We start from the raw sequence: 14,890 nt of genomic DNA on the forward strand, positions 1-14,890 counted from the left end.
AAGCAATTGAGTTATTTACCCTAGACACTTTTAGTAGGCAAGGCCGTATTATTATATATTTTTTTAACAACTGCAACAGAGGGACCATACCCAGAGGTCAAGGGTCATAACAATAACTCATCATTTAAACTTGAGGTGACCATGCTGATGCAGTGATGAGTTAATGTCCAGTAACCCGACAGTTACTGGACATTGTCCTGGGTCGCTGTCATAGTGACCCAGGACAGTGACCTCATTGTATTGTCGAAGTCTCCTTGATCTTAAATGATTTAATTATGCATATTTCATTTTTATATTATCATTCTGTTTCTTCAGATAATTATTCAATATTTTTAATATTTACTTACGTTCCCATGATGACTTAGAGTCATATCTGCCACAGATTCGGGACATTCGTTAGGTGTGTACTAACCTACTAACCCATCAATATAACTTCAGGATAGAGAGACAGGTGTACGTTAGTACTAAGACCTGAACTACGACCCAAGTTCTCTCCCCCCCGGAGTTATGTTGGAAATAACCAACAGTTTTCATCCATCCTTTGTATTTTCATACAACATTTTTGTATTAACCACAAATAGTTACTAAAAATTACTAACATGTAAAATTAACCATAATCATGATTTTATAATGAGCAATATTCTGCCAAATCTTTCCTACTGCATGTTCCAACAGGCAGCCACAGGAAAATTTCCACATATTGTTGGATTTAAACAGAGTCCAGTTTATTACTTCCTTTACTCAGGATAATCGTTTATGGTTTATGTTGTTAGATTCGCTACCTGGAACAAAAAGTTCCAAGTAACACGGGCTATCTTGAGATGATTTCGGGGCTTTAGTGTCCCCGCGGCCCGGTCCTCGACCAGGCCTCCACCCCCAGGAAGCAGCCCGTGACAGCTGACTAACACCCAGGTACCTATTTACTGCTAGGTATCAGGGGCATTCAGGGTGAAAGAAACTTTGCCCATTTGTTTCTGCCTCGTGCGAGAATCGAACCCGCGCCACAGAATTATGAGTCCTGCGCGCTATCCACCAGGCTACGAGGCCCCCTATGGTGAGCCCGTAGTGCCTTGATATACAATCGTTTACTAACAAGTTTATTTATGTAGCACATTACTGCTTACCGGAACTTGCTTATTTAGTTAAATTTAACCACTCTAATGGAAATTATTAAAAGGGTAAAATAATTCCCCTTTATATACCTCTCATTTATTTACGTGCCTTTAATAAACCGACTAATGCTGCGAGAGGTTATATTATAACATAAAAAATTTAAACGTGACATAAATATACGTCACAATCTCATCCTTCCCTAATTAACTTAGAAATATATAAATTCACTTACGATCGAGATACCTACCGAGAGCTGCGCAAGCGCAATCGGGGGTAGGAGGAAGGAGGACCCTTGGACGCCATTAACAGCGTGTGTGCCGAGAGAGAGAGGTGGAGACTTGACGCCATTACCAGTGTGCAAAGAGTTACTGAGTTGCAGAGCTCCCAGTAAACGACTCAGATTTACATCACCCTTGCATCAGTGGGTGCCAGAGTTCGTGGAAGTCTACATCCGCATTAAACACATGTTCAGGCGAGCATAATTCCTCTGGTTTCCTACTGATATTTGTTATAGAGTGCACTTGATAACATTTTTACGTGTAGGTTGCTCGTTTGTTACACTACGTGATAACAATATAATCAATGTTAGTTTCATTTAATTCCAGGCTCCCACTTTCAATAAAAAATAGTGGCATATTAATTCTAGCCTAGACAATTTGTACAGTTTATCTTGCTTTCAACTGGAGTGGAAGCAGCGAAAAGGGGAAGAATAACTTTCATTCCATGTGTATGCTCGAGCCACGTGTTGGAATAAGTGTGACCACCCCACACATCTTACAATGAAATTAATGGAAAAGCTAAGCTGACCTTTTATTCTAGTAGTGTTGTATTTTTAATAGAGTACTAACATTGACATAAATGATTTCTATTGAAAATTGCCATTTACTTATCATTTACCAGTGATATCCATTATTTACTACTTTCACTTCATATTTGATTCTATGTGTATGAACTATAATATGCATTTACATTTACATTTCTTTCTAACGGAAGAACCAGCGTTAGAGTATTGGTGCTAGGACGTATTCGTATCTTAGCGCTCGTACCCCCCAATTTGTGAAAGAGAATTTGGCTCTTATTTTCATGATAAATTACAGTCCCATTAAGATCCATAGGACACTAGTTCTTGGTATCAATATTAATCCACTTGTTCATTTTTGTTTTCCACTTTTTCTCAAAAAGTGGTGGTCCTTCATAGCCATTGAAGTTTTTTCCTTTTAATTAATTCAAACATTGGAGTCAGATTTTCCCACAGATCTGATTTTCTGGGAGGCTGAGTTAAATGCCCTAATATGTATCTCATAGTCAGTCATGTCCATCGTGGATTTAAATGTTCACCAATTATTCACGAATTTACATATTACTTAAATCTTAATTAAATTAGTTTTAAGTTTATATTCACCTTCTAAGTTTGAGTTTCGCTTAACCCAGAAACATACATATTTTTTATATTCCTAGAATGCGACTTAGTCAAAGCAGCAATATGCTGCAAATCAAGGGTCCTAGATTATGGAATGACCGCCCTAATGAGAATGAAAGAGAATATTTCTCTCGTCAAGGGAAACTAAGAACTACCTTATTCACTGTATGTAAACAGTTTTCCTCGCCTTTTATCATTCCATCTTACTTCTGTTGTCAACTTAAATTATTAATTACTACATATCTGTTACTAAATACATACTACTGTTTCAATATTTCATTAAACAATGTAAGTCATTTTTTTAAATCTCATCTACAATTTTGAAATTAGTGACTATGTATTGTTAAGACAATGACAGTTTATAAATGTTTCTTGCATAATTGTCAATTTTTTTCAAATATTTCAACAATTTGTAAATATTACCTTTTATTATTTAATGTTAAGTATTACCCCAAAATATATGTTCATTTTCTCAAATTTTTGTTTACATTATGCCCTCCCTAAGAGTTGTATATCATATGGTAAATGTCGTGAACAATGTATATGCTAGCTTGCATCTTGTTTATTATTGTCTACCTCATCGATCCGCTAAACAACCTAACTATTATATAAAGTTTGCCCAAAATGCTTTGCATATTAGCAGCCTTATTAAATATACATGCTTCGTAACAATTAGTAAAACACTGTATAATATTCTTTTGTATATTTTTAAATAAAAGTTATTATTATAATTATTATTATTGAGAAAAACAATAGGAGCCATGATGAGGATTCGACCCTTTGCGAAGGGTATGCTACGTACTCGCCTCAGACAACCAAATCACGGCATGGTCAACGGAGTGCAACTTGGAGTACAACTGAACACAGGAGGGTTTTCTGAGGCTTCCACTGAAACCGGACCAGAGTTTTCACACAATCCCACCCCCCCCCCCACTCATGCACTCTGACTCATCACAGCTCCTAGGCATTTTCTCATTGATACATCGCGTTAGTGTGATTACTCTGAGTATTATTATCATCATCATACAAGCTCATACAATACAGTCAGAAAACAAATACAATTCATTCCCAACCAATTAAGGTAAAGAAAAATTAAACAATTATTAATGCAGGTTATTTTTTAATTATATATTCATTTAATGTACCAGGAAACAAAAATATCTTATCCACAAAGAAGTACATCCTTAACAGGCAAATACTGGTTCAAAACTATCCTAGTAATAATTACCCAATAAATAAGTAATAAGTATTAATTTACCATAATACAATGTGGTGCCTGACCTCAGGAGTTCAAGTGCCCAGCCCATAAGTGCCAACTTGTCTAAGGAGTATAATTGCCAGCTTACAAATAGATTAATAGACATACAGAGGCTCCTGCAACGAAGATACTGGGCTCCTTATAATATAATTTTTTTACTACATTATACCTTGCAATAATCCTCAAATTATGCTACAATGTACCTGTGGATAGTCCTTAACTTTACTTTAATGTACCTACTTTTTTCGGTCAAATTTCTTATACAATGTATTTTTCTGTCAAATTTCTTATACAATGTATTTTTCGTACTTTCTTACAATGTATTGTTATACTTTCTTACAAAGTTCCTGTAAACATTTTTTTTTATTTTGCTAGAAATTACCTTCTTAAAATTATATGTTAGATTAAGGATCTGCCCAAAATGCTATATGTGCTAGTGGCTTTACAAGAAAGTAAAATTTCAATGCTCTGTACGCTCATAAACCCAACGTACCTTCTTGTATATATATAAATAAATATCTAAATAAAAATAAATAAAGACTCATGAGTGGGAAAGCATAAGGCTGAAGGCACTAACTTGAATCAATTTGTCCTACAGGAAATCAGCTTCCAAATGCTCACATTTAATTTGACCAATTAATACATGACAAAGGTCTGTTCCAAACATTAAACTAAAACCTTTAATTTACAAGGAAATATAAAACCGTGTTCAATATTCATGTTAAATGTATCTGAAACATTCTCTGATATTCTTTTACCTGTGCTGTTGGAAATTAAATGCAACCAATTTTTATTGCATGATGTTCAAAAAGCAGAAGGTGTAGGTCCATTAATCCAATCAACGACTTGCTTGTCGTACCACAAAAAGGCTCCCCGGGGCTCCTTTATATTAGGTGGCAGGAGAGCTAAATATGATGGGCACACTGCCCCCTGCTCTATGGTAAGACGACCCTGTGGAATACAACAATATTTATATGTAGTCAAAATATATAATACATACACACAGAGGAAGAAATAAAAACTTGTACATTGACGCATACGACTCAAGGAGTCGTATGCGTCAATGGCCCATACTAGGCAGCTCCTATTTATAACCACCCAATTCCACTCATATACATGTCCAACCTACGCTTGAAACAATCGAGGGACCCTACCTCCACCACGTTACGCAGTAATTGGTTCCACAAATCAACAACCCTGTTATTGAACCAGTATTTACCCAAGTCTTTCCTAAATCTAAACTTATTCAATTAATATCCAAAATTTTGGGTTCTGTCTTGAGTTGATACTTTTAATACCCTATTAATATCCCTTTTGTTATGTCCAGTAATCCACTTGTATATCTCTATCATGTCACCCCTAGCTCTTCGCCTTTCCAATGAATGCAATTTATGCTTTGTTAATCTTTCTTCATATGAAAGATTTCTAATTTGGGGAATTAACTTTGTCATCCTACGTTGGACACGTCCAAGTGAATTTATATCCATTCTATAGTACGGCGACCAAAACTGAACTGCATAATCTAAATGGGGCCTAACCACAGAGAGATATAGCTGAAGAACAACACCAGGTGTCTTGTTACTAACACTTCGATTAATAAATCCCAGTGTCCTATTTGCCTTATTGCGAACATTCGTGCATTGATACTTTGGTTTTAAATTCTTACTAATCATAACTCCCAGATCCCTTTCGCAATTTCAACACCATCTACCTTGTATCTTGTAACTCTATCATCATTACCTAGCCTCAAAATGTTACATTTATCATTATTAAACTGCATCTGCCAATCCTTTGAACATTTCAAAACTTTATTTAGATAAACTTGAAGTGATAGTGAGTCTCTTCTTCCGTGTTAATTTCCCTGCCGATTTTTGCATCATCGGCAAATTTGCTAATGTTGCTACTCGAACCTGAATCTAAATCATTTATATATATTATAAACAACAGAGGTCCCAGGACAGAGCCCTGAGGCACTCTACTTACTTCATTTTCCCACTCTGACTTAACCCCAGTTATACTAACTCTCTGTTTCCTTTGGTATAGCTATGCCCTAATCCAGCTTAATATAACACCCCCAATACCATGTGCCTCTATCTTTTTAATCAGTCTTTCATGTGGCACTGTATCAAAAGCTTTGCTAAAGTCAAGGTACACAACATCACAATCCTTACCACTGTCAACTGCCTCAACTACGCTGGAATAAAAAGATAACAAATTTGTTAAACATGAACGGCCATTTGTAAAACCATGTTGCGAATCATTTATTAATTTATGTTTTTCAAGATAAAAATCCTTAGGCCTATTCTGTTCCTGATTTATGTAAAGGATATAATCAAGGAGGTATGTTAACTAATGATGACCTTCAGGACGAAGGAGGACATCGGAAATCTGTTTAATGGGTGGAGAATACGAGGAACCTACTGGCACTCATAAATGCCCTCAGACGAGGGCAACAATGGCCAAGACGGGCTGAAAGGCACCCCCCTGCCACCCGCTAAGTTCCATCCTAAGTAGCCAAGCAACTCAGAGCAGTGCCGGGATTCATGTTCAGCACTAGAGAGAATAGGCACGTGTTCCCGACGAGGGAGAATTCACACCCCGAGAACTCTCCAGAACAAAAAGTCAGTTTCGTGACGGAAAATGCCAGTACAACTACATCTGCCAGTGGCAAGGAAAAGGCAATTCCTGGAGACTTGACATTCTACCCACAAACCTACATGAAACCCGGGCTCCTAAACTTTAATTAGGTTGTGAGTATGGATCGAGGAGATACAAGATGACTGACAACATCAGCAAGACCAAAAGAAGAGTGAGACTAGGGAGCAAACTTTGAACAAGTGTCATAACTAAATTACTAGAGTTTACTTGTTTACCTGAGTGCCATTAACACTAGTGGCCTTGGCGAGGACAGGAAACCGGTGGCTTGTGGAAGGTCCCTCTATTTGCCTTGATGATCTTTTCCAGTTGTACTCTAAAAGTTAACAGATTTGGTATTTACGGCCTCGGCGGGTAGATAGTTCCATGGGCTAACATCCTCTACTACTGCTATGTCAGCCCTGTAGCCTACTCCCACTGTCATTTTGCTACCATCTTGAGTTAGTATGTTGCTAACTCAAGCCACTCAAGTTGCTAAATGCGTCATATCTTCATAAAAAAAAATGTGGGCACTAACTCCAAGGCATTCTCATCGACTTGAGAATGGTCCAGGACGGACCGAAACGTCGTCGTCCCTTCACTTTCTAGTGTGTGATTGGGTCAACATATTTCAGCCACGTTATTGTGACTCCTCGTCTGCACAAGAATGAATTAAATCGAAAGACCTCTCCTGAAAATAGGACAGCCATCTAATAAGTCACCTCCAGAGATGGGGTCTCATCCAAAACAAACCTAACCACCGCATGTAGTAGGTCCCAGAACAGAAACATTCATTTACCCAATAATCCGAATAGTAGAGGCAGAAATAATGACCACTAGTAAGCACCGAAACTGCATCATATCTCGAACACCCACACGCAGTGTGAGCAAACTTTAAGGAAAGGTCAAACCCATCCAAACCATGAGAACTGTAGGCGAATTTCCAGCAGCCTATTGCCAGAAGCCTAAATAAACCTGTTAACACAGCATTACATAGAGAGAATCTCACCAAGGAAATATTCATAGCATTATAAATTCCACATGCAAGACCAATATTGGAGTAACCACCATCACAAGAGATTCTGCTGAATGTTGAGCTTGCTCTGGCTCCACAGCTGCTTGTTGGGCAACACTTCTCCGGTGAGGGGACTGAGGTACAAAAGGTTCTGTGCAGCTTTGCTATATTAACTTGCTCGCCAGTTTTGGCATTTAGGAACAGGTTTTGTACATGTAAATAGCACATGAGAATATGTGGTGTGAGTGTATGTTTAGCATGTTAAGGGACTTAAACAGAGGGCTGTGTGTTGTCTGAAGACAAATTTAGTTATAGTCTGTGTATGTCTGTCTGTGCCTATGTCTATCTGTCTGTCTGTCTGTCTGTCTGTCTGTCTGTCTGTCTGTCTGTCTGTCTGTCTGTCTGTCTGTCTGTCTGTCTGTCTATCTGTATCTGCTGTCTGTGTCTGTCTGTATTTTTTTTTTAAATTTGGCCCCGAGGGGCGAGTTTATTGGGCAGCGCCACTCATCCTGTGAGTGGACACACCACCATAGCAGCATGTACAACACTCCCAAATAGGAAGAAAACCCGCTAGGTTGTTCATCCTGTCACTTGTCAGAGTAAATGAGACAAATGTATGTGAATGCATGTGTGTGTGTATATATGTATGTATGTGTGTGTGTATATATATGTATGGGTATAAAGTATATATGGAAGCTGATCAGAATTACATTTCACCTTTGTGAATGTACATTAATGACACTATGTAAAAGACACATCAAACACTTTATGTAGAGCATACGTAAATCTGTGTATCTATGTATTTACGTATGTAGGTTAGCTTAGCATTTTAAAAGCACCGAATCACCTTCTGTGGTTGAGTGTTCAATAAACCCTTGAACTATATGTTTAACACTTCTCTAACCCTGTCCATGGAGGACAGAAGAAAATGTATATATGCTGGTTAGCATTGTAAATGTGTGGCCACGTTTGTGGTAAAAAAAAAAAAAAAAAACTTGTACCCAGACACTGCTGGGACTTGCTTAACTGTCTCAAGTGAACAGCTCCTCAAACTAGAAGATTAACATCTGTCAACCCATGAAAACTTACGTTATCTTGCGGGTGCAAAATGGGGGAATCATTTAAGAACAGTATCAATATTTGACAAATAGTGTTTTCCTAACTCAAACAATGTGGGGTTTATTATTCTACACATAGTTCTGATTTCTCTCAGGTGTTCACATTCACGTAGATAGTGGTCAAGGCGATGTCCATCACTCTCACCACAGATTCTGCAATTCCGCTGATTAACTGTTTTGGCTAGGATTTAGTGGGCATTGACCCTCATATTGGGTCAAGTAGACCCTTATATTGCTTACCTGTTACCTGACCTTCATTAATACTGTCATAATATGACAGAACATCCAGCAGAAGACTGGGAAATGGGAGACCTCATAGCATTTGCCAAATGTCCATCCCAACTAACCGTGTGAGAAGTCATGTCCGTATCAACATATCCAGGATGACAGCTGTTCACCACCAAATCAGGACGAGAGTCGACATCAAAGGTTCGTTGCTGAATACGTGTCAGAGCTGATACCCCCACTTTGCTTACTACATAGGTGCTGCTGGGCCATCCAGCTTCTTTATATGTTCCATCCTTAGCCTTTCTGCAGTGAATTGACATAAAATTACAAGATGAGTTTTTTTGCAATATATATAAATCTAGTGTTGAATGTAATGAAGTGGCTCTTTCTGGCTTGCTCCTCAGTAGCTAGCTACCCAACTGGTTAGCTTTCGTGATCCGGAAAATTTCTTCAGCAGGTCAGATGTAACACAAACATGGAGCAACGGTTTCAAGCTCAACAAGCCACAATGTTGGACTGAGAACAGGTGATGCTTTTTCACCCACAGAGTTAGAAACCCATGGAACCACTTACCCGCCGAAGCTGTAAATGCCAAATCTCTTTTGGGTTTTAAAATCCAACTGGAAAAGATCATCAAGGCAAATGTGGGGACCTTCGACAAGCCACCGGCTTCCTGTCCTCGTCGAGGCCACTAGTGTTAATGGCCCTCAGGTAAATTCGAACCTATCAAGCCCCACCAGGCTCTTGTAGGTTATTAAAGCCTAGGGTTATTTAAATATGAGTAATGTACAATTGTACATTACTCCTATGTTCTTTATACACATATTTCTTTGAGTACAAATTTGAATTTGAATTTGAATTGAGTACTAGAATTGGGGGAGTGGGTAACACAAGATACAGTGTGAGTGCAGCATAAGGTAGGAAACTACGAAAAAGAAATTAGGTACTTTTTGGTTTTACTTTTGAATAGGGCATAGGTTGGATAATTTGCTAATTCATTAGGGAGTGAATTCCATACTGGGTCCTTTTATTTGCATGGAGTGTTTGCACATATTTAGTTTGACTCTGAGGATATCAAAGATATATTTATTTCTGGTGATGGGTTCTATTATACCAATTAACGAAGAGTTTTCTAAGTTGAGCCAGACTCAGTTTCGTGGGTTTTGGCATTTGAGTAGGGTTCTGGCGGCATGATATTTGGTGAATCTTTCAAAAGCTCACCGGTTTTGTGTGGCATTGGACTGATTAACCCAATACTTATCACCCATCTTTTAGAAATAACTGGCTGCTGCTGCTCTGCTCCTGTCAAATCCCTGTATTTTGTTCTGTGTTACAATAGGACGTCAACACAGAAGAAGAACCTCTGTGTAGAGGTTCTGTCGAGGAACCTCGACACAGAGGTTCCTGAGGACTCTGTTGCGCAGGTTTTATCTACTGTGACTTTTTCATCCCACCCAATTGACCATCTGTTGTCTTCTTGAAGGTTTTGCCCCCACTCAGAAAGGGTCTGGTGGAGTCTTGCCTGCCTGCTGGTCGAGGTAGGTAATCAGAAGGTCTGTTTCCCATGTTGATGTGCCTCCTGTTGCGAATTCCTATTCTGCTCGACAGCACTACTACGGTTTATGGAAAGTTGGTTCTCTAATGGTTCATGCTGGTCCTTTCAAGGTTCGCCTCTTTGATGCCACTGTGGAGGTGGTGGTGGAGGTGGAGGGGGGGGGGGGGGGGGTTGGCTTGTTTTGCCAACTCCTGGTCCGACGATTTATGAACTTTTTGCGTCCTTTCCCGCTGCCTGTGGTGGAGTTGGTCAGTCCCTTCCTCGTCCTAGGGGTCGGTGTAACAATAAGGATTCGTCCCTTAAACTATATCGGGTCATTGCGGGTTGGCAAAAGTCGACCGAGATAGAGGTGACCTTGTACCGTCAGTGTATGTCCCGGCCCCAAAGTGGGATTGGGCGGACCAACGGCACAGCCTCAATCTTTGGAAATTGACCAGCTACGATTGATTCAGATTCCTCCAGTCATTGAACGAGTTGCTGTTACCCATTTTTACCCATTTACTCGTTGGTTACCCATTTTCTGTATTTTTTATATTTCTCTAGACTCCTTTATATGTGGCTTATTTTCCCATTTTTTATTGTTGTTTTTTTACTTTTTTCCGTTGCTGTTGTTTGTTTTAGGTCTCCCTACCTTTCTGGCGGCTCTTTCCTTCAGTGAGAGTGATCTTGAATCCTCTGGTCCATGAGCCTCAGTGAAGGGGGGGGGGGACTCCAGTAGACATTTAAAGACCTGCATGGACCGTATGTGACTGGAACTGAGTAGAGCCAACCAGGATGTAACAAAGACCACACACTGAACACTCTCTGAACCTATTTCAGTGTTGTATTTAAATAACAATTTTGGAATAAGAAATGTTAAAAAGGTATGTACAAAATTCAAAATTATATACAAAGTAAACTTTAACATCTTAAATTGAAGCAAAAGATTTTCATATTAAACATATAAAAAGCTGTTCCATACAGTAGCCTCAGAAACTTAAACACAGAACAAAAAATATTTTCTGCCCAAAAATCTCAATTCTTACTTTATGAACTGATTCATTAATTCACTGAGTTCTCCTTCAGTAAGTGTTGAGGATGACAACTTCTGCCTAAGAGCTGATGCAGCAGGTTCATCTCCATTGATTCTCAAGAGATGACCGGCACTGCTAGACACCATTGACACCCTGGCATGAGGCCGAAGAAGGGGATAGAGTGCCCGACACACTGCAAGTGTGCCAAAATAATTCACCCTTATTGTGTTCTCTGCTTGTTCTCCAAATGGTTCAGTTGCTGTTGCCTGTTGTAATATAAAAAGAACTAAATATTATGCTTAAAATACACTTACATTATAGATCCTGAACAAATCACAAAAAGTTGAGTGAAAGGGCTGTGAAAGGTCTGGCGCAAATGGAGGGTAAATTCCAGATATTACTGATGAAAGTGAAATTGAAATGTCAATATTGTTCAAAGTTCTAGGGAAGAAGGAATATATGAGTCTAAGACTTCTGAGAAAATTTTAGCACTGTAACCTTAAAATAAACATATTAAAAAAATAACAATTTTATTTGTGTTTTCTACGTAATCAGAATGTGGAATACATTTCAACAAGCTTTAGAGAAATTGACGTTATATAGTTAATAATGTAATCTTCAAAAATTATTACTAGTTTTATGAAATTATTATGAAATATCAGTCCCCCTGCCGCAGTGGTAACACACCCCGCACTTCACGAGCGTTTTGACCACTGATAGAGATTACATTTCTGAGCTAGCTTACACATAGTAGATAGAAGGAGAAAATCGATATTTTGGCTTTAGTAAAATTTCAGAGAGTGCACGGGTGTGCACAAAAGTCTATCTCCCTTGATATAGGAGATTGGAGGTCAAAATTAGATGTCTTTAGGAAGCAGACACCTTCAGCTATCCAGAGAACTAACGATCGTTGCTGTAGCATTTCTGGATAAATAGTTACAGGTTCAGCTTGAATTCTGGTCTAAAGTCGCCTAGCAACAAAAAGGGAGGAGAGAGGGCCGTCGGCCTGTCGCCTGAGGTAAAGGTCGCCGTGACGTCACGTCACCGGCAGGTGGTTGTGATTAGAGGAGGCATCTGTGCCTACCCAATGCTCAAGCCTGATTGGCTGTTCCACACCAAGGGGACACCTGGCCCTAGGCTCCTTCCCGCACTCAGGCGAGTATTCTATGCCCTGACGCTGTCTTAGGTAGACGGGGAGTCCTTTGTTCCGGCCAGATCAGGGGATTATTCCTGTCTACATCATAGTTCAGCCAGCTGAAGTGTATCTCCCACGACCCAACATTATCGTCGCAGAATCCGGTAATCGATGGGTGCTGGTAGATGTCACATAATGAAGATACAAGATGGAAATCTTACCCGTCGCACTTGTCACCCCACAGATGCAACTGGACTGTGTCAAGTAAATCGGTGTTCATCTGCTTCATAGAGAGCGATCCGTACAATATCACTGTGCAAACTGCGTGGAAGGAATCGAGCAATGCGATTCCAAGTGGTTGAAATTCTTTCAGGGATATTCAGTTATTGGGATTTGTGGACTCTGTTTATCTTTCGTCCACTCAGTGATCACCTTGTGCACCCATCCCGTGAGTCCCCCCAAAATATTCCAGCGTGTATTCAGTCAGCCTTCAGCAAATCACGCTAGTGTGCATACCCGGTGTACATTTGTGAGCCCTCCTGAGTTTATTAGTGCGGGAGCCAGGCGATTTTCGCCCTAGCGTCTCGTGGCTGTGGCCACACAGTATGTGTGGCCACGTCTGTGGTATAAAATAATAATAATAATAATAAAAAAACACACGCTGCCCGAGGCAGGCCCCCAAGCCGCCTCACCCAGCCGCACCTCTCACTTATCCTTGCTCACCTCACTCCGTAACTCCTGTGTCTTCAATCAACAGCGGAGGTCATAGTGAGGGTGAATGCTTATCGAATGTGTGGGAAATACTGGTATAATTAACGTGAGTACTCAAACCATTATTTCTTTGTCTCATTTGTCTTAGTGCCAAATTCCTCATGTTGACCTAGTCAGCCGATCGGTGTTCGTTATTCATAATCCCTCTACGGGAAGGAGTTCGATTCCCCGAGGAAGCACAATACCTATTACAGCTAGTCTGCCTGATTACTGTAACCGGATCTGAAGTGTGTTTGTCATCTTACACTACATTAATTACACATTTAGTGACTCCGTGTTATGTCCATGTCATTCTTCTTTACTTCCAGGGGACATGCAGTAATTAAAAAGTAAGTGTTATTGTATTATTATTGCATTGTTTTGGTTCCAAGGGGTTGTCATAGCCGGGGGTGGTAATGGGGGACGAGCTCCCATGGCCTATAAAATGCTCCTATACGGCATGCGTCTCCAATAGCCTCTGACAACCAACTCCTGGCCTGCACGGGTGGCTTAGTCTTTAAGTCCGGCGGAACTGCTGTTACCGACAGGAGAAGGGGCGAGGGCGTGTCTCTGGCGCCTTAAAACCAGCTGCTCCGGGTAGATGGGACTCGATAGCCTGGGAAGGCAGCCCATCTAGTGGAAGGAAAACCCTGATTTTAAACCTCCGCTGACTTGCGGCCATACCCCTTTTTTGGGAAAGGCTTCAGGAGTCAACCTCGAGGAAAAATCCGGAGTTGGAGCCCCTAAGGCAGTTCGTTGTTGACGTCGACCTCGTTCTGGCAGCTCCTGCGACGTTGCTGGAACCATGTGTATTGGCATTTGCCTTTCTATTGGATAATTTCAGCAACGTGGAGAGGGGGGACCTGCTGCATGGGTAACAGCTTCTCCTCCATATCTACCTACCTACCTACCTACCTACCTAAGTCATTTATTAGACTTAATTAACTGAGTGCTTTAATATTTCTTTAGGTCTTATTAATTATACGTTCATAACTAAACTATTTATAGGTAATAATCTTTAGCTTAAATTTGCCTATGTTTATTAATCAACTTTTTTCTTTGATTTCATTTATTACCTAGGTTGCTTAGCCTCGCCATACTTCCTTACTCCATTGTACCCCTGGCTTTCCCTGTGTCTCGTAATGCAAATTATTACTTAGTGTACCTGAGAGTACCTGTAAGCCCCTTGTAAGCTACCTCATTTTTCTTTTTTTGTTCATTTTGTGTTTGTTTTGTATAGTCTTGTTTATATATTTTTTTCTCTTTCCCCCTTTTATTTCAAATTCCTATTTTGTAATTGCCATTCTTGCCTTGTTTTCCAACAACCAGCCTTTTTATGCAGACAAGTATAGACCCAGAACTAAACCTCTTATCCACTATCTATGACAATCATCACTTAAATGGTCAAAATTGCAGATATTATACAGCACATGATGTAAACAATGTATTAACACATAATCACAATACCTCTGTAATCAACTTGAACGTTAGATCTCTAGGTAAACACTTCTATGATGTTAGTGCCTTGATTGAAACTATTGACAACAAATTCTCTTTTATTATACTTACTGAAACGTGGTTGAAAGAGGATACTACTCAACTCTTTAACATGCCTAACTACTCGGCAATTCACAACTGTCGTCAAATTCAG

The 14,890-nt window shown here is 39.7% G+C and overlaps 1 protein-coding gene across 3 annotated transcripts in view; it reads right to left on the reverse strand.

The window, feature by feature from the left end:
- Positions 1-3,633: 3,633 nt before the first annotated feature.
- Positions 3,634-14,890, reverse strand: part of LOC123751508 (carbonyl reductase [NADPH] 3) — a 105,815-nt gene continuing 94,558 nt past the window's right edge. For all 3 annotated transcript variants that reach the window (XM_069334986.1, XM_069334987.1, XM_069334988.1), the window contains exons 5-7: positions 11,367-11,620; positions 8,906-9,089; positions 3,634-4,742 (exon numbers count right to left, since the gene is read on the reverse strand). In XM_069334986.1, coding sequence (XP_069191087.1) covers positions 4,596-4,742; positions 8,906-9,089; positions 11,367-11,620 — 585 coding nt within the window. In that variant the 3' untranslated portion in view covers positions 3,634-4,595. The remainder of the gene's footprint in view (positions 4,743-8,905; positions 9,090-11,366; positions 11,621-14,890) is intronic.

This window comes from Procambarus clarkii, chromosome 32 (assembly GCF_040958095.1).
Source record: "Procambarus clarkii isolate CNS0578487 chromosome 32, FALCON_Pclarkii_2.0, whole genome shotgun sequence".
Lineage (NCBI taxonomy): Eukaryota > Metazoa > Arthropoda > Malacostraca > Decapoda > Cambaridae > Procambarus > Procambarus clarkii.